Here is an 18,852-nt window from a genome sequence, read left to right as displayed (position 1 = left end):
TGCTGATACGGGCTGCTTCTCAGCAGGGTCAGGCCCCAGGCCCCACACACGATGGAGACGCCCGCGCGGGACCCAAGTCATTTCTGGGCCTTTGCTGGGGGGCCTGGGAGGGGCCGCGGGGCGGGCTTCAGGCCGTGGCCTCTGGGGTCCGTCCCTGCCCAGCTTCTGCGGCTCTGCCTCCGTTCCTTTGGTAATTAGGGCTTCGTAAGCGTAACTCCCTCTTTAGTGATCCAGGGATTAGCGATGGGAACGCTTAGCGCCGAGGCCGAGGCTGGACCAGCTCCAGCCACACCACCAGTGCCGAAGAGTGTCAGCGGGTGTCGCCTCCTCCCTGCCGTGAACGCCCTCCCATCCTGACTCTCGAGCCCTTTCTGGAACGTGCGCTTCGGCCACCTCTCAGCGGAAAGCCCGACCTCCCGCCGCAGAGCCTGCTTCGCGTCCTGGGAGGGCCGGCCGGGACCCTCGACAGGGACCCCCAGGGCCAAGTCGCAGGCTCGAGGGCCGGGTGCCCCCTTCTCGGCCCCTTCACAGCAGCGTCGGGACGATCAGACGAGCGTCTGGTTGGCAGGGCCAGTGCGGGGCCCGACCCCTCATCCGCAGGGAGAAGGGGCACGCTGTACAAACTTTGCAGAGCTCCCCAAACACACCGGGGCCGCACCCAAGGGCGTCTGCCTTCCTCTTCCTCTCCTGATAGGGGGGGCCCTCCGTGCAGGCGGTGCCAGCCCCCAGCACCCGGGTCAGCTGCACGCCCACTGGCCCGGCACCTCCAGGCCGCATGCTGGGCTGGGTCTGGCCTCCCGGCCTGCAGCCCAACCTCGGCCCTGACCTTCAGCCTTTTGCTGACATTTAGCCAACAGTGCCAGCTGCCACCTCCTTGGATGCGCGGCTGGGCCTTTGTGTGGCACCGTGAGGACTGCTGACGAGTGGCCTGTCTTCCCTGGGGGTCATTTGTGCCCTTCTGCAGAGGAGGTGACAGTGGGCATCTAGGTTAGAAGGACAAAGGGATCGTCTCCTGAGCCTTGAACAGCGGTGGGGCCTGGCTGGCAGCTTGAGGGGTGCACACCAGGCCTCTCGGGGGACAGGAGAAGCCGTCTGAGTCCCTGGGTGCAGGGAGGTGGGCGGTGATGCTCCTGGTATCTCCCTCTGGGGGTCTGGTCCCCGGGGGAGCCTGCGCCTCTTGCTCGGGGTGGCAGCTAGTAAGTGATGCCTGCTGCTCACCTCGTGCCCTTTCTTGTGCTGCAGGAGTAGCCGCCCTCTGAGAAGCAGTGGCCACGGGGCGTTGGGTCAGGCCCCTAGCTCACCCACCAGGGTCCTGGATGGATGGCTCCTTCAGGTCCTGCGGGTAGAGGGTTGAGAGCCTGGGGGAGAGCGGCCTGGCGCCTGCCGTGGAGGAGGGCTGCTCTCCCGCCTGTCTGTCTCGGGCAGCCCCCTGCCAGGACCACGTGGGCTCCTTCCTAACCCGGCCACACGGGCTGGGCAGACCATTGCCCAGCTGTTATGTTTAGAAAGGCTGCCCTGAACAGCAAGAGCTTGGCCTGGGCTCCCCCAAGTGGCCTGAGACAAGGACGGGACGCACGTGGTATTTGGGAAGTGACCGGAGGGTGGGAGACGGGGAACGCGAGGCAGGGCAGTCAGCAGGGGGCAGGTCTCCAGGCCAGAGCTGTGGGTATCTGGGCTCCGCCCTGGTGGGAGCAGAGGAAGGCTGCCCGCAGGAGAAGGGACGGAGCCCGGGGCACGTGGGGGCCGGGGGCCTGGCTGGACCGGAGGATGAAGGCTGGGCTCCCAGGCGCCAGCCGGAAAGAGGCTGGGCGGGCGCGTCCGGGAGACTGCCTGGGGGCGTGTTGCCTCTTCCTGGTGGATCCTGAGTCGTATCAGGGAAAGGACCAGAGAAGCTGGCAGTCACTGACCACGCCGCGTGTTTGCGCTGATAGCTGGAGGCGCTGGGGGCGAGCTGGGGGGTCAGAGTTCTGGGGTTACATATGATCTGGCTGTTGTCCAGCTGCCTCTTCCTGGCCGGGTGGGATGGAGGGCAGAGGCTGGAGCCTGGGATGGAGGGATGGAGGGATGGAGGTGGAGCAGGCTGGAACTTCCCTGGAGGACACTGGCCACGGTCAGGGGCAGGTGGGAGGCTGGACTGAGCCCCTGCAAGGGCACACAGGCTCGGCTTTGTGGAGGGGGCGGCATGCAGGGACCCGCTAACAAGGCCAAGGGATGGGCAGATCCTGGGCCCCAAGAGTGCCCAGCAGGTGTGGCACTGCTCGGGTGCTGGCTGTGGGGGACAGGCGGGGGCCCGTCCAGATGTGGATAGACAAGCAGGAACACAGATGTCCCCAGATCCGGCTCCTTATCACAGCAGCTGTGGGGAAGCCTCCTGTTCTAGCTTGAAAAGCGCAAGATGCTGGATTTCCAGCAACATTTACAGAAATGTTCCAAAGGCTGGGGCCACCAGTCTTTCACCATTTCTGGCTCGGCTTGGCTCAGCCTGACTTGCTATGCCTGCTTCGAGCAGAATCTGGCGTTTCTCTCCCTCAGATGGATGCCTTTTGGTGTCTGCGTAGAAGCCTTGCTATTCTTGGGTCTTGGCTCCTGAGAGTCCTCTGCCGTGCTAGATCCCCGTCCCTGCGCCATCCGGCCCCCTGCTCAGCCCTCAGGAAGCCCCTGTCGGCCCCAATCACAGCTCGTGCCACATGGGGCTGGGATTGCCCAGGAGCAGCATCTGCTTCCTCCAGGCAACAGGCTTGGGAGAACAGGGCTGGATCTTATCCCCCCTGAATGCTCCTTACCTGGACCAGAGCCAGGCACAGGTAGGGGATGGATGGATGTACAGATGGGAGGAGAGAAGGATGGATGGATGAACGGATGATTGATGGATGGATGGAAGGATAGATGGATGGATGAGTAAATGCACAGATGGATGTGTGGATGTACAGATGTGTAGACAGAAGGAAAGATGGATGGATGGAAAGAGAAAGAAGATGGATGGATGGATGGATGGATGGATGGTGGGTGGGCAGGTGGATGGATGATGAATGATGGATGGATAGATGGATGAGTGGATGGTGGGTGGGCAGGTGGATGGATGGTTGCATGAATGGATGGATGGGTGGTGGTTGGATGGGTGGATGGATGGATGTGTGGACAGACAGACAGGTAATTACTGATGGATGGATGGCTCAGTGATGGAGAGCTGGATGGATAATGAATGAAAAGGAGTGGATGGATGGATGGATAACGAGTGACAATGGATGGGTAATGGGTGAGTGAAGAGAGGAAGTAGCTCTGAGAATCCTATGGCATCTCTGGGGGGCAAGTGCTGCCAGGAGGCCCCAGCCTCAGCCCCGCACCTTCTTGGACGGCTCTGGGCGGGTCCTGAGCCTGGTTTCCTCAGCAGGAAGCGGGGAACCTCTGATCAGGAGGTAGCTGTGAGGACCACCTGTGATGAGTGGCCCCTGGCAGGGCTCTAGCCATGGCCGTGATCTGGGTAGCCGTGCCAAGGGCTGCCCTGGGGTTGGCCCTGCTGGCCCGTCTTCTCGCGTCTGTGTCCCGCGCTCGTGCTCTTGACTCAGGGGTCTCCTCCCTTCCTTTCCCTTTGCTGCCCAGCGTGGCTCTGAGGTTGTTGTTTCAAAAGTTTTGCTGCAAAGAGGCTCCTGAGTCATGGGCATCTTGTCCCACACCTGGGACCTGCCCTGGGCGTGTTCTGAGGATGTGACCTTCCCACGGAGAGTTGGAACATCTTGAATTTGGCTTTATTTCCTCAAGGCCACTTCACTAAGAAATCATTGTGTTTAAACAAACAGAAAATCTCCGCGGTTACTTCCCAGAAGGTTCCGGGGGGCCCTTGATTGTAGGGAACCAGCTGGCCGCGTCCCACCTCTGCCAGCCCCTGGGGCCCACGGGAGCGCACCTGCGCACACCTGTTTCAGGGGCTGGGGGCACCAGGTGCCCCCGCGGGCAGTTAGCAGACTGTGTCCGGGCTCCTGACTGCGTTAGGAGAGCTGCGTTCCCTCCCAGGTTCCACAGACGTGGTGAGCAAATGGGGGTATCAGGTTCACCCAAAGTGTGAGGGTGTGAGTTCCCACGAGCGGAGAGCAGAGAGGAACCGCAGGGGAGGCGGGGCAGCCGCGTCGGGCTGAGATGAGTGCTGCGTAGATGCTGCGGCACGGCCAGTGGGGCTGGCAGAGCCCACCCTGCGTAGGGGTGCCGGCCCTGGGAGGGCGTGTTCTGGAAGGGAGGGCCTGTTGGACTAGTGTTTGTTTAAAATGGAGACACTGGGAGTGGGTCATGTGGTGCAGTCACTGCCCCCTCAACAAGCGGGGTGTCCACAGGGTCCAAGTGGCCCCTCTAGGCACTCCCAGGACAGAGCAGGGGCAGACCCCGTGTGGGGAAGCCCGCGGCTGGGTGCACGGGGGCAGAAGAGGGACCCCGACTTCAGGAGGCTGGAGCCGGCCTTTACCTCCTGGAAGCCGGTGGGGGGGCCCACATGGGGAGGGGTGTGTATGTTCACGTGCGTGTGTGACACTCATCCGGGGGGCCGGGACGTCAGGTTTGAGTCCTCGGTCCACACGCTGGGTCTGTTCCCGGGGCCTCCCTGGCAGAGGGTTCACTGCACAGGGACCCGGCCTCCCCCATCCCTGCCATGGATCTGGTTCTTTGCAGATGTGCTGGGGAAGTTCGGTCCCCAGCTGTGACCCTGGGACGCTGCAGGTGCAGGCCCACCCATGTGAGTGGCAGTGTCGCCTCCCGCTGTCCCTGACCCCGCAGGCCTTGCTTTGTCACCAGGTGAGGCTGGCAGCTCTGGGGGCGGGGCTGCCCTCCAGAAGAGGCAGCGCTGTGCCCCAGGCTCCGGTCCTTCCCAGGGCACCTCCAGCCCCCGGGGCTACACTGCATGTGCCCCAGTCCTGGTCCCACCTCCTCCCCCTTGTGGCATCTGGTGCCTGAGGCCTCCGTGAGGCTGTGTTTTCCCTGTCTGGCACATTCCCCCACAAGCTGGGCCTCACTCTGATTCCTGGCCTCAAGTCTGCTGACCCTCAGCCTGGCGGCAAAGTGCCCACCTGCTGCATCTGCATCCCCCTGCTTCCTCGGATGCCACACTGTGCCTTCCCACGTGGGCCGCTTCTCCCCATCAGTCAAGGGCGACACTCCAACCCCTCCTGCTGTCAGGGCCTTTGGTCGTGAGCATGAGTTCATGTTTATTTAAAAGCATAGCTGGCGACTGTCTTTATTTTTGTTTATATCTACATCTCTCTCTATGCCACGTCCTCATTCTTTTCAACAAGTGCAAACGACCCCATTACAGACTCATAATACCATTTAGTTACATTATTTTTGTGATACTAGGTTTTCTCAAATCACAGAGCCTAAAGGATGCACTTGTTTTTAAAAAATTGAATAACCAATGAAGGTTCAAAATGACAAGCAGAATTCTGCCTCCGTCTTCCCTACACCCTGACCTTTCCCTGCGGACAGAACGGTTCATCATCTAGGCTTTCCTGCTCTAGTTTCTCTTTGTTTATTTTTACCCAATGTCATGAAGCAAAGTGTCAACTTAAATGTTTATTCCTCTGATCAGCCTGGTCGGGCCTCCCTGCCCCTCACTCAGAGCAGGAAGAGAGCGGAAGGCCCCCTCTGTGCCAGCAACATACTTTCCTTTATCCGTATAATTAAATATTAAGGTTTAAGAATGTATATTTATCTTTCTACTATAAATGTTGTTCTGAGCTTTGCCTGCCTGAGGATTTTAAAACTTACAAAGAAATCAATGGCATTTACGTGACTGCTCCATAAATATCACTCAGCACAGATAGCAGGTTTGTGACCAGAGCTACGGAAGGATACACCATTTAGAGGGAAGGTTTTACCAGTTGAAGGAGATTCTTCCGGGTGTGAGGGCCTCACACGTTCTTTACAGCTTATGTCTAAACAGCTGACTTCTAAAGCGCCAGCAATTCCTTGATGACCTCCTCGGCTGGAGGGTCACCCCAGGTTAGCTTTTGTCTTGGGCACGTGATCAGTCGGCTGAACTCTCACGTGCCCTTAAACGGGAAACTGTGCTGACAGTTTAGCTGGGTATAAAATTCCAGATGCCAATTCCTTTCCCTTTCGAACAGGATGACTTGCTTCAGCGTCTTCTGGAAGCCCCGTTGCTAGTGAAAACCCGGGCGTCCAGCTGTCTCTGACCTTACAGAACATACTTACTGGCATTCTTTATTTTGCCAGCTTCTCGGGGTTCCACACAGTCCCTGGGTCTCAGTCTGTCCCTTAGACTGAGTCTGAGAGTGGGGGCTGCCGCTGAAGATGAGTGTTCAGTTGTCTGACTTTCCTCGTCTGTGTCTGTGTCACCTTTTTCCTTTTCCCTTAGAAGGCCCATAAATGAAAGTTTGGTGCTTGGGATATTCACTGCATGTTTCGGCTTCACCAGCCTTCCCGTCTCTCTTTCTGTTTGTCCTCTGCTCCGGGAAGCAGCCTCTGCTCCCTACACCCTGGATTTCAGTCATGCCCTTTGAGCCCCTCTGTGCACTCCCTGGAGGCTAAAACTGGTTAGTCTTGTTGAGTCCCAAGCCTGTGTTCTTGCTCTGTTTCCCCCTTTTTTTTAGTGGTAGCTTTTCTTTTCTTTCTCTCTCTTTCTTTTTCTTTCTTTCTTTCTTTCTTTCTTTCTTTCTTTCTTTTCTTTCCTTCCTTCTTTCTTTTTTTCTTTCCTTCTTTCTTTCTTTGCTTTTTATGGCCAATCCCACGGCATATGGAAGTTCCCAGGCTGGGGGCTGAATCAGAGCTGCAGCTGCTGGCCTACACCACAGCCACAGCCATACCAGATCCAAGCTGCATCTGTGACCTACACCACAGCTTATGCCAGCACCAGATCCTTAACCCACTGAGTGAGGCCGGGGATCAAACCTATATCCTCATGGATACTAGCCTGGTTCATTTCCACTGAGCCACAATGGGAACTCCACTAGTACCTGATTTTCTGTCACTGGTGCCCCATTCTCTCAAATTTCTTTGAGAACGATGCTATTTAGAATTATTTTGAGTATTATTTTACCTTTCCCTGAGTTATTTCTGATTTCTGTCCCCTAGGGGTCAAGTGTCAGAGCATACATGTCCAGAATCTTCCTTCTCTTCCTGCAACACCAGCTGACCTTGCCTGCTAGGTCCTCTCTGTGTAGGAATAGAGGTTGGGGTGAATGCAGGAACTGGTAAGTGTGAGTCACCCAGCCGATGTCTTGCTTGACTGGGAGAGCTGACTAGGTTCTCTGGGGACAGAAGGGGTGTGTGGGCAGCTAGGCATCCCCGGACAAGGCATCGGGGCCCATGGACGGGCAGGTCCCAGCCAGCCTGATGCTGGCTGGCTCTAATCTGGGGATATTTGGGCACCTGCCTCTCAGGGATGGTCCTGCCCCCCACCTCCTGTCCCTATTCACTGTGAGTGGCCACAGATCTCTGTTCTGCTCTGCTCTGCCCGCTCTCTCGCCCTCTCTCGCCTGTTCTCACTTTCCCGGGAAAGCAGTTTCATCAAATCTGCATCTCCGTGATGCAATGATACAGTAATATGTTTGCATCTTTATTAAAAGATTATGAACAAACGTCTGGCCGCGGGGCAACCATAACTTCATTAAGGCTGATGTTTTAGGGTGTCTGAAAGAGCTGTCATGTGATGGGAAGATTCCTGCAATGTCTCTTAGTGACAAAAGTCACAGCTGCACCGAAACTCATGTGTTGACTGGCTCCGTGCCCAACTGGAGGGAATGTCACATTTCAGTTGGGGACCCACTAAGTGGAATGCCCGTGTCCCCCACCTGCTCCTAAACCCCTGCTCTCTAGGCACCCTCCCCTCCCCAGGCAAGACTCGACTCTCTTTGGACAGCGTTCTTCCAGCCGTGGCTTGAGCTAAACTTGCCTGACCGCACCTCTGTCCACGAGTGCCAGCCTGTGAGCCCCTGGCCGGTGCCCCTTGGAGACACTGCATGCTCCCTTGGGGTCACGGGTGGTGGCTGGGAAGACCGGGTCCTCCTTCCAGCATCTCCAGCAGATGGCCCAGCACTCCCCACCCTTCCTGGCCTGCAAATTGTCCTTGAGCTGACTCCCAACACCACTGTGGGGTTTTTTAATGTATTTTTTGGTGTGTGTGTGTGTGTGTGTGTGTGTGTGTGTGTGTGTGTGTGTGTGCGTGTGTCTTTTTGCCTTTTCTAGGGCTGCTCCTGTGGCATGTGGAGGTTCCCAGGCTAGGGGTCCAATTGGAGCTGTTGTCGCCGGCCCATGCCAGAGCCACAGCAACGCCAGATCCAAGCCGCGTCTTCGACCTACACCACAGCTCACGGCAACGCTGGATCCTTAGCCCACTGAGCAAGGCCAGGGATCGAACCCGCAACCTCAGGGTTCCTAGTCAGATTCGTGAACCACTGCGCCACGACGGGAGCCCAGCCAGTGCAGTCTTATTTTTTAAAGCACCTCTCCCATCAGATCATCACTGCCCCCCGAGGAGTGTGATGCCCACTCTGGCATCTAGAACTCACTTCCCGGCGGCACCGCAGGCCTCCGTGGTGTGCACTGCTAGCCCGCTCTTGTGTGCACCTGCTGCGGGGACCCTCAGTTGTCACCCGAACCACCTGCATTTCCTCATAGTACGTCTGGAGCTGGATGAGGGGCTCGGGCCCGCCTGCTGCCGTTGAAAATAAATTTACACGGTGTCCCTCCTTGCAGACTTTCTTCTCTTCATCTTCTCTACAGAAGAAGCCTCTGGAGGGTTAGTTAGTACAAGTTCTCCTGGGGGATTTAAAATATGTCCGATTTTCAAGATTGCAAACTGTGGGCAGTTGATTGGGGGTCAGAGACAGGCCTTATTTCCTGTCGCTCTGGGGTCCCCGGTGTGCGGGTGTAACAAGCACCAGGCGGCGCCTAAGCCTTCGGAGGCGGAAGGCTCTGCTCCAGGTGATGACTGAACGCCAATGACCTTGGCGGAGGTCAGGCTCCCCAGAGGCTGCTGCAGGTGGGGCTTTGCTGGAAAGTGCTTGGGGGCGAAGGCCTGGGATATACTGAGGCTGTTACTAGAAATGGGGCTGTGTGAGGGGAGAACACCACCCCCCCCCCCAGCTCTGCAAGGCCGGGCCTGAGCTGCTGGGCCCTAGGCTCCTGTGGCCACTTCTCCAGCTGAAGCTCAGACAGCGCGTTCTTGTCTTGGGGACAATCCCCAGGAAGGCGTCCTGGGAGCGATGCGGCCGGAGTGCAGGACGGCTGCTCCGGTGGTCGTCTCACCACCCGGGCTGGCACAGCACTGACGGGGCCAGGCAGGCAACCGCAGGCTTGGTGCTGGTCCCGGATGACTTGGTGCCAGTGTCCAGCCTCCGAGGGCCTCCGTTTCCCCAGGTGTGCATGGAGGGCCTTGACCTGTCTGCCCTCTAGAAGTCCTCCCAGGATGGGCCTTGTTCCCGGCAGGTCAGTGTCTGTGCAGGAAGGAGGCAGCTTTCCTGGGCAGCGCCGGGCCGGCTCTCCAGGCCTGACACTCACCAGGACCCTCTAGGGGGGCCTCTCCTGCTTGTCCTCCGCCCACCCCGCCCTTACCCGCAGCCAAAGCTCTCTGCTGGGCATCCGGAACTGAATTTGAAATGCAGTTCAGGACAAAGGCCTTGAGGCCTAGATGCTGGCCTCCGAGGGGACTGTGAGCAGGATACAGATGGCCCAGCTCTGGTGCTTAGGGAGGGTGAGGACAATGGGCTGGAAACAAATACTGGCCCTTCCCGGAGGAGAGAGGAGGCTGGGACGGGAAAGTGCCAGGCCGCGGCATCCGGTGGCGGGCAGAGCGTGTGCGCCCACGCGCTCGGGTGCGCCGATGGCCTGTAGGATGGCACAGACCTGGGCCGGGGTGTGGAGTGAGTGTGTTTCCGGAGAGAGGTGCCGCTTTTCAGAACCCGCTGCGGGTCAGTCCTTGGCCGTGGACGCCTGGGCCGGGTCCCTCCCTCCGGGGGGCGCTTTGGGGCCCGGTGGGGGTGGGGTGCTGGGCGCACAGGAGGCCCAGCAGCCCCGCTCCGGCCGCCGCCGCGGCCGCCTCTGCAGTGAGGCCCCTGCGCACCTAGGTGGAGCCCGACCCGCGGTTTTCGGCTGGACCGGCCTCGCCTGACCCGCCGGCGCGCCAGGCGGGGGCGCTGCAGGGCGGCGGGGGTCCCCCGGGGCCCCTGCGCGGCCCAGTGCGCATCGGCGGCTCGGCGGGCCGGGCGGAGTGCAGACGGCGGCGGGCGCGGGCCGGAGTCCGAGCGCCGCGCCGCCCCTCCCGCCGCCTCCCCAGAAGGGCGAGCCGAGCGGGCAGCGGGCGCGCGCCACAGGCCGGAGCCGCGGCGTCCCGCGGGCGAGGCGCGCATTGTCGCCGGCCCCACCTGTCGGCGCGGCCGCCCCTGCCGCCTCCTCCGCCACCGGCCTCGGCCCCAGCAGCACCTGCCGGGAGGGCGGCCCGCAGGAGGGCCGGCTCAGCCTCGTCCGGCCGCCGCGGCGGAGGCGCGGGCTCCGGGAGCGCGGAGGCCGGCACCGTCCGGGCGCGACCGGGCCGCGCAAGTTCGCTCCCGGCGGGCTGGGCCCGGCCGCGCGGGCCCCGGCGGCGGCGATGGTGCGGCGGCCCCGCGCCGGGCGCGCAGCCCCGGCCCCGCGCCCGGTTCTCCGCGGCGGCGGCGGCGGCGGCGCGGCCCCCTGAGCCCCGGGCCGGAGCGAGCGCGGCGGCGGCGGCGGCGGCGGCGGCGGCAGCGAGGAAGGCGACGCCGGGCAGCGGCGGGAGGCGACCAGCGGCCAGCGGCCGGGCCGTTGCGCAATCCGCGGCCCGCCGTCCGGGCCCTGCCCGCGGCGCGGGTCCGGGGGCGGCGGCGGCGGCGGGGCTGATTCATGGGGCCGCGGCGGCCGCCCCCCTGCGCCCGAGCCCCCGGCGCCCCGCAGCCCGCGATGGTGGCCGAGCGGCCGGAGCGGCGGCCGCCGCGGCCCGAGCCTCGGCGCTAACCTCCCCGCCCCACCCGCCCCCTCCCCGCGCCCCCGCCCGCTCCCCTCCCCCTGCCCAAAAAGACACAGCCCGGCTCCCGGAGCGGCGCCTCCAGTCGCGGCGGAGCGCGGCGTTGGCGCGGATGGAGGGCGCGAGCGGGCGGCCTCGGCGGCTGCACCCGGCGGGGCGCTGATGCGGCGCCTGGACCTCCGCTGCTCGACTTGGGGGGCGTCGGCCGAGTGGGCACTCCGCGATGCAGCTCCTGAAGGCGCTCTGGGCACTCGCGGGGGCCGCGCTCTGCTGCTTCCTCGTCTTGGTGATCCACGCGCAGTTCCTGAAAGAAGGTAATTGTCCCCCGCGCGCCCGGCTTCCAGCACGTTCCGCCGCCGCCACCGCCGCCGCGCTCGGCCCCGCTCGCCCAGCGCCACTGCGGGGCCCGGCGGCCGGCGCGGACCCTTCCCGCCGCGGAGCCCGCTGCCGCGCGCACATCGGGGGTCCGGGGCGGCGCGCAGCGCGGGTGCGGCAGGGGTTTGGCGCGGCGGCCTCGGTGCCCCTCGCACCGCCGAGCCCCCGGCCCGAGCCCGGGCGGCTGTGCCGTCCCCTGCCCCGCAGGGCTCTTTGGCAGCGGCGCCCGCTCGCTCTCCTCGGGCCCTCGGTAGATGGCACCCGCGCTCCACGCTGGCGGCCCGGGCTCGGTACCGGGCAGCGGTTGCCCAGGGTGAGGCCTATTCTCCTGCGCCCGGCTCTGCACGCAGCCTTCCGGGCGAGTCCAAGACCCGCGGGCTCCCGGAGCAGGGACTTGACAGCTAGAGCGCCTGGCCCGGCCCCCTTGTCGGCCCAGTGCCTGCTTGAGCGCGGGCTCTCCATCCTCGAGGCTCTTCTGGGAGACTTGGTTGAGTCGGGCAAGTTGATGGTCAGACCCTGGCAGTGGGGGGAGTCTGGGGCACCGGGAGGCCGGCAGCCAGACCCGGGCAGGAGTGCCGGAGCTGGTATGGTGGGTGGGTACCCCAGCACCCTGGGCACACCCAGAAACTTCCTAGCCCAGCGGCCTGGCCCGCCTCTCCTGGAGGGCTACCCTGGTGCGCCGGAGGCTCAGCCTGGCTGGCCCTTGTGGAACAGCCGACCTAGGCACTCGCAGCCCAGGGTTGCACCCACTGCGGGTGGCTGGCTGTGCCCTCACCCCCCGGTCCCTCGCCCCCCAGCACTGCCTGGTGCTCCTGTGCCCAGCAGGGAACACAAGCTGAGCGGGGAGCTGGCGTGGCGGTGCTGCGGCCAGTTCCTCATTAGCTCTGGGCTCTCACAAAGGCGGGGTGTGCAACCTTCAGCTGCTTCCCTGCCTAATTAATGAGCTGCCTCTGGCTTCCCGGGTTAGTAGGTAGGTGTGGGAGGCCAGCTCCAGCCGTCACCTGTCCATGTCCCTCTCTTGATTTTGGGTTCAGTCCCCGAAGGGAGAGGACACTGTCCCGGGGGGTGCTGCAGGCCCGCCCCCACCCCTCGCGGGCCTGACGCGACCCTGCTGAGCCGAAGGCCGGCCCTCCACGAGCCCCTCGCTGCCCTGCCGGTGGTTCTGCTGGGGTCGGTGGTCCCCTGCCCGGGGCTGGCAAGCCCCCCCGACCCAAGGGCCGATCTCGGCTGTGCCCTCTCCCCGGGGACCCTGCAGGTGGCAGGGGTCCCCGCAGGGCTGGGCCGTCTTTGGGCCCAGTCCCTCATGCCTCTCTCCCACTGACCTTTCGGGGATTCGTTTGGAAGAGGAGGCTCCTGCCAAAGTTTCGCAGCTTCTTTGGTCGGAAGGGCCTGGCTGTGCGGGGATTTTCTTGAGGAGGGACCTTCTCGTGCTTTTAAGGCTGCCTTAGGAAGAGAGGGGACCTCCGCGAGCCTGAGGCTCCACCGTTCCCTCCACTCGATCCCCTGAGGCCCTGCGTCTTGAGGTCCAGACGTGTGTCTCGGTCAAGAGAAGAGAGTTTCTGCCCCTTGGATTCAAAGACTTGGGGTGCGGGGCAGGTCAGTGTTTTAGGGAGCAGCCCTGCTCCGGGAGCGTACTGTCTTCTGTGGATGTGTGTTCGGGAGCCGTGCACAGAAACCTCGGCCTTTACCCTGCAGTGGACAGAGAAACGCGTCAGCGTTCTAGAAGACGGCATGGGGCTGGGCAGGTGGGCCGGGGGAGCAGGCACACGCTCCGAAGACCCTCGGGGAAGTCTGCGTGCTGCCTGCACAGCCTCTGGGGTTCCTGGATGTCCTGCTTATCTCCCTGGCATGGACTCGCTTCCTGGGCATGGAGCACCCTGGCTCTGTCCCTCTGAAGAGTCGGGACTGGGGCAATGCCCCGTTCTCTCCGAGCTGCCCCTTTCGGCCGTTTGGGGTGGGGAGCCCAGGGCAGGCGCTGGGAGGGTGGCAGGCCCACCCTGGGTGCAGGGGACACGCGGGCTGTTCCCGGCTGGGGGCCGCAGGCAGGCTCCAGGCCACTTCCTTCCAGCGGCGCGCTGGCCAGCGGGAGGGAGCGAGCGGGGCGGGCGGCTGGACAATTGTGACTTGTTGTCTGCGGATGAGTGTGGCAAAGAGCTGTTTAAACAGCCATTTCCATGCATCTGGTTTTTTCAGCGGTGAAGAAGAGGGGACAGAGGGAGCCGTTTTTGCACACTCCATCTTTTGTGCGGAGGTACGGGTCACCCCGTGGCTAATCCGTCCCGCTCTGGCCAGTCTGTCTCCCAGTGTTTGCGAAGATGAATGGGGCAGTGAGCGAGAGAGGCGGATTGTCGTCCCTAATTGCAGCCTCGCCCAGGCCGGTCTTTGTGAGGGCGGGTCCCGCCTGCACATCAGGCCTGGGAGCAAGCCCCCGGCCACGGGCACGGCCAGGACGTGCGGTGCAGGCCCTCCGGGACCTGGGCAGCTCCTCCCGCCCGGCCCTCTGGACACACCGACCCTCCTCTGGAAGCTTCTGGATGCAGCCTTGTGTTTGTGAACTCTGGGGTGCGGGGGTCTGATTTCAAATACAGCCTCTTCACCAGGGCAGAGCCCCTTGACCCAGGCTAGGAGCCCCCCGAGCTCCCCCTCTGGGGCCAGGAGGCAGAGGGAGCCCTTTCTTTTATGCCCCCAAGTACGCTTGGTCTCAGAACATGGCCTTGAGGACATGGCCGGAATTAGAAAAATATTTTCCGCCTCTCTCTGCCAAAGACTTTAAGCTATTTCTCTCCCAGCCTTTCAGTCACCACGCAGATCACGGCAGGGCACCGACGAACGTTTGCACGTCGAGGCTGATGTAACTAACAAGCACAGGGACGGCAACGTTGAGCCGGGAGGTGGGAGCGCTGACGGCCGGCCGGCCGGGCCTCCTGGGCGGTGGGTTTGGGAGCTTCGGGGCCTGACGGAGGCCGGGCAGGCCCAGCAGCCCTGGGGGTGGCTCCCCTTGCTGGATCCCAGGGAGAACCCAGGCCTTTTCCGGGAGGTGTGCGTCTGAGGCGTGCCAGCCCCTGTGGACTCTTGCCGGCAGGGGCGTGCGTGGGGAGGCTCTGCGGGGTCCCGTGGGGCATCCGATCTGGGAGAGGAGCGTGTGTGTCTGGCCGCCCTTGCGAAGACCCGGCTGAGACTGCAGACGCCCTTTCTGAGCATCCGCTGCCTCCTGCGTGGACCGCGGCTCTGGGGCCGGCTGCTGATGGCGTCATCGGGGCCCTGCGCTCATTTAGTCAGTGGCTCCTCGTTCTGCAAGTGGAGCTTTGCTCTGCGACCCCGCGGCCAGGCAGGAGCACGCTTAACCCTGGAAAGTCCTGCGCTAGTCTTCTCTCAGTGACCGTGGCCCTGCGGGCTGGTCACCCATGGCCGTCGTTGCTCCGAGACAAGGAGCTCCCGGGCGTCACTGCGTCTGTTCCGACTGTGGGTTTCCTTTAGAAAGTGGGCAGGGGTCTCGGGACTCACAAAGCACAGTTGCTGGCACCTAGGAGTCCATCAGAAATGTTTGGTGGCTCAAAAATGACCCAGTTATCACACAGGGCACAGACGGGCGGCCCACCATGGGTCAGGAGGGGCTGTGGACCCCAAGTCAAGCTTCTGAGGACGGGAGCTGTTCCCGGGGCCCAGGCTACACCCCGATTGTTCTCAGAGGCTGCGATGGCAGAGGAGCCCTGGGGACAAAAGCTTGGGGCCTCCGTGAAAATTTCCGGAGCCCTGGTTCCAAATGCTTCCACCCAGCCCGCCCTCCCCGTGGGCCGCACTTCTCTGTGGGTCTGCGGGCCGCGCGTGGAGGGACCAGGCTGCCTCCCCTCCCCCTGCTTATCTAGAGGCCAGGGGAGTGTGACCTGCTGCCCCCAGGGGGGGCGTACAGAAGACGCAGACCGTAGCCCGGCTCCTCTGTCATCTTTCACTGTCCTTTCCGTGACGAGGGGTCTGAATAAACCTGCACCACCCGTGTCGGGAACCTCGTCGCCGGGCGTCTGGCAGCTGCACGCGGCAAAGCAGGAAGTGACAGGCAAGGGAGGTGACTCCTCAGAGGTGACGGGCTCCTGAGGCCTTGCCCAGCTGGTGTCACACCCTTGAGGGCCCGGGCACACGCCTGCACACACAGGAGGGCCACCCCTTGGCCCGCCGCCCCAGCTGCGCCCCTGGAAGCTCACAGCCTGTCTTGCTCCGTCCCTGGCAGCGGGTTGGACGGCCCTGCAGGGGCCGAGCGAGCCCCTCGCTCCTGGTTCTGCCGTCACGGGTTCTGCCCGTCCTGGGGATGCTGCCGTGCGCAGGGCGGCCAGGTCCCCTCCCCGGAGAGGCCGCCGGGGCCTGGCCGAGGCGGGGTCACGGTGCCTCCGGGGCAGTGAACACCCCTCACGTCTGTTCCCTTTGCATGTGCGTGCGCACGTGGATCCAGGCAAGCTGGCTGACACTCCTGTGTGTAATCGAGACGTCTCTAGGTGTGGGGAGTGTGTGAACTGCATGTGAACTTGACTGCGAACACGGCCTCCTGGTCAGGGGACAGGGGCCTGTGGGACGGTGCCCGAGGAGGGGACAGAGAGGCAGCCCCTTCTCTGCGTTGACCTGTCAGTACACATGTGTGAGCTTCCACACGTGACGTGACTGGAGCGTGCGACCGAGTCATGTAATTATGCATCTGCGTGTACACAGCACGTGCTGCTGTGCACGCGTGTGTGTTTGATGAGTGGACGCAGGGCTCCTTTTAGACGCGTGTTCGTGACTCTTGAAGTCACTGTCCTGCTGTGGTGGTGACAGCTTGCTCTCTTGAGACTTTTTCTCACATTGATGCCCTGTTCTCTGTGCACACATAGGCAACAGGCATGCAGTACACACGTGTGAACACGCGTGCTCACGGACATGCACTCAAGGTGTGCCTGTACACACACACACACACACACACACACACACACACACACACACACACACACGGTGCAGCTTCCCCGCCTGGAGGAGGGGCGCAGAGGGCGAGGCCGCCACGTCTGCTTCTGGGCCCCTGCCCCTGACGCCCTGCCGGGCTGGCGTGTCCAGACGCCCCCCGCACACCGGGGGCCACCTGCTGTGCTGTTTCTCCCAAGCAGGGCCCAGCAAGGTTGAAGGACAAGCTCTGGTCACAGAGGTCGAGTGGACAAGGGCTGGTGACAGGCTCACTGTTGCTTTGTCTCTGCTTGGTTCTGGAGGCGGACGGCGGCCCGGAAGCCACCCAGCCCCTCCCCTCATGATCCGATACCCGCCTTGCCGGCCCAGTGCCTGGCCTGTGGCTCACCCGTGCTTGTGCGAGCGGCCTTTGGGGTCGGGAAGGTGGGTGGCATTGTGACATCAGGCCACCAGGACCCTCGGTCTCCTCCTCGGCGGGATAGAAAGAATCGTAGATGCTTAGGGTGGTCATGAGACGGACAGAGGGGCCTCCAGCCCCTCGCCAGCTGCTGGCTGGGACTGTTTCCGTCATGTCCCGCTTGAGAGGCCAACACGTGTGGGCTGGCGATGCCTGGTCACATCAGACAGACCGGGTGGCACTTGGCGGGGGCGGGGGAGTCCAGGGCGCAAGGGGCAGCTACCCAGCCTGCACTCACTTCGCTGGAGAGGCCGTTAGCCGGTCCCCTTGGATGGAGCCTCTCCAGGTGCTCAAGCCACGGCCTGGGTCCACCCACCCCTGCCCCTCTGAGGTCCCTTTTCCAGCTGGGAGGCCTGGGCGGCAGCCACCAGCAATGCCCGGATGCTGTCCTGGGTGTCTGCCCCCCCTTCCCGAGCACTCTGACCCAACCTGCGCCCTGGTGAGCGGGTTGACAGGCTCTCCAGAACTGTCTGTGCAGAGAGGGGCTTCCCCAAGGGAGAGGGGAGCACAGGACAGCTGAAGGGGCAGAGGACAAGCCCAGCTTCCCAGGTCCACTCTGGGACCCACCAGCCCAAGGGACTGGGCTGTGCTCCTGCGTGAGGTGGCCCAGGAGAGAGACGGAAGCAGGCCTGGGTCCTGAGAACCCCGGGGGCCGGGGGCGTCCGGGTTGTTTGGAGCTTCCCCCTGGGGCTTGGCTGACACCCTGCTCTCTGGGTGCACCCAGGGGGGCAGGTGCAGAGAGGCGGGAAGATGGGCTGGCGCTGGGCTGAGATGCCATCTGGCTGGGAGGGCAGAGGGGTGGCGGTGGAGGGATTGCTCTTGGCCGCTGCTGTCCCCCTGCCCCCTGTGACCTGGGTGGCGAGAAGGGCCCGCCCCTTCCTCCCAGGGGCAGGTGTGCCCGCAGGGCTGAGGGCCTGAAGCCTGGAGTGGGGGCCACCTCCCTGGAGAGAGATCAGTGCACGTTTGCAGGTGGAGAGGAGGGTGGGCTCCCGCTGGAAAAGCCCGGCTTCACTGGATCCCCCCTTCCTGCAGTCCACACGGCCTGTGGGGAGTTCTGCTGCTGGCTGCCTGTGGGGCCTGAACAGCCAAGGACGGAAGCTGGGCCCTGGGCTTGGTGGCCCTGTCGTGTGGTTTCTCAGAGGCTGCTCAGCGTGCACCCTGCCAGGCTCAGCTGGGTGACGTGATTTTCAGACGGCCCTTCAGAGACTTGGGCGACCCCTTTGTCCAAACAGCACGTTATAGCCAGCCCCTTGCTCAGCCCCTGCAGCCCCCTGGAGAGTTGGGGGGTGTCACCCAGGCCACTTCCAGGTTCCTTTTTGGCACTGACATCCGCTCGTCTTTGGAGAAAGCAGGTCACAGGCTCGGTCCCTGGAGACCTGAGGGGGCAGCGTGGACGGAGTCCCGTGGCTGGCCAGGCGGGGCAGCTGGCAGTCCTCCCAGCCCACTCATGGGGGTGGGCGACGCGTTCCCGGCCACCGCCCACTCCAGGCCTGTGCTTATCTCTTGCCCTCCCCCCTCCCAGGGGCGCGTGCAGGCCCCTTTTAGCTTTGCATCTGGGTCTCCTTCCAAGGTGGAGCCTCATCTGTCAGGTGAATATCCTGCAGGTGTGATATGGACTTTGGCATCCAGGCTGTGACGGTCTCAGTGGTTGGGGACCGGGGGGGCCTGGATAGTTTCACACCCCATGCTCGCCGCCTCAGGGGCAGCTGTGACCCAGGGCGCTTGGGTGGCGCCTCGGGCAGGCTTTGGGGGAGCGAGGCCGGCATGGCCCTCACTTCCCTGAACTCTGCAGACTCCGGAGGGATGGCTGGGGCCTAGGAAGGTCTGGCCCGGTCGCCCTGAGGGCGGCCCTGGAGACTCGGGCCACCAGCTCGTGGCCCTGAGGGCCCCAAGGACACAGGCTTCTGGGCTTGGGGGTGATTCGAGGTCTCGGGCAGGGTGAACCCCATCCTCAGTGGTGACCTTGGCCCAGTGTTCCCCACCCTGCGTTGGACTTGGGATGGGACCTCGGGGATGGAGCTGTGACCTCTGGGTGCCAGCAGCTGGCTCTGGGCCGTGGTCTCCTGGTGTGACAGCGGGGTCCTGCCTTGGCCCCCCTCCGCCTAGCTCCGGCAGG

General features: G+C 63.2%; 1 protein-coding gene across 4 annotated transcripts in view; it reads left to right on the top strand.

Annotated features, from left to right (window-relative positions):
• The window catches only part of TAFA5 (TAFA chemokine like family member 5), a 157,309-nt gene that overhangs the window by 55,140 nt on the left and 83,317 nt on the right, over window positions 1-18,852 (top strand). Inside the window, exon 1 of one of the 4 annotated variants that reach the window (XM_021091360.2) lies at window positions 11,063-11,295. The exons of the other annotated variants lie outside the window; for them this stretch is intronic. Coding sequence (XP_020947019.1) covers window positions 11,205-11,295 — 91 coding nt within the window. The 5' untranslated portion in view covers window positions 11,063-11,204. Of the gene's footprint in view, window positions 1-11,062; window positions 11,296-18,852 lie in introns of those variants that run through there. 4 annotated transcript variants of the gene reach the window in all.

This window comes from Sus scrofa, chromosome 5 (assembly GCF_054392235.1).
Source record: "Sus scrofa isolate SSC_HxYL_T2T_F1_AM1 chromosome 5, Sscrofa_HxYL_maternal_Yorkshire_Landrace_v2.0, whole genome shotgun sequence".
NCBI classification, from domain to species: domain Eukaryota; kingdom Metazoa; phylum Chordata; class Mammalia; order Artiodactyla; family Suidae; genus Sus; species Sus scrofa.
The sequence above is the reverse complement of the archived record's forward strand: the minus strand, read 5'-3'. Positions and strand labels throughout refer to the sequence as shown.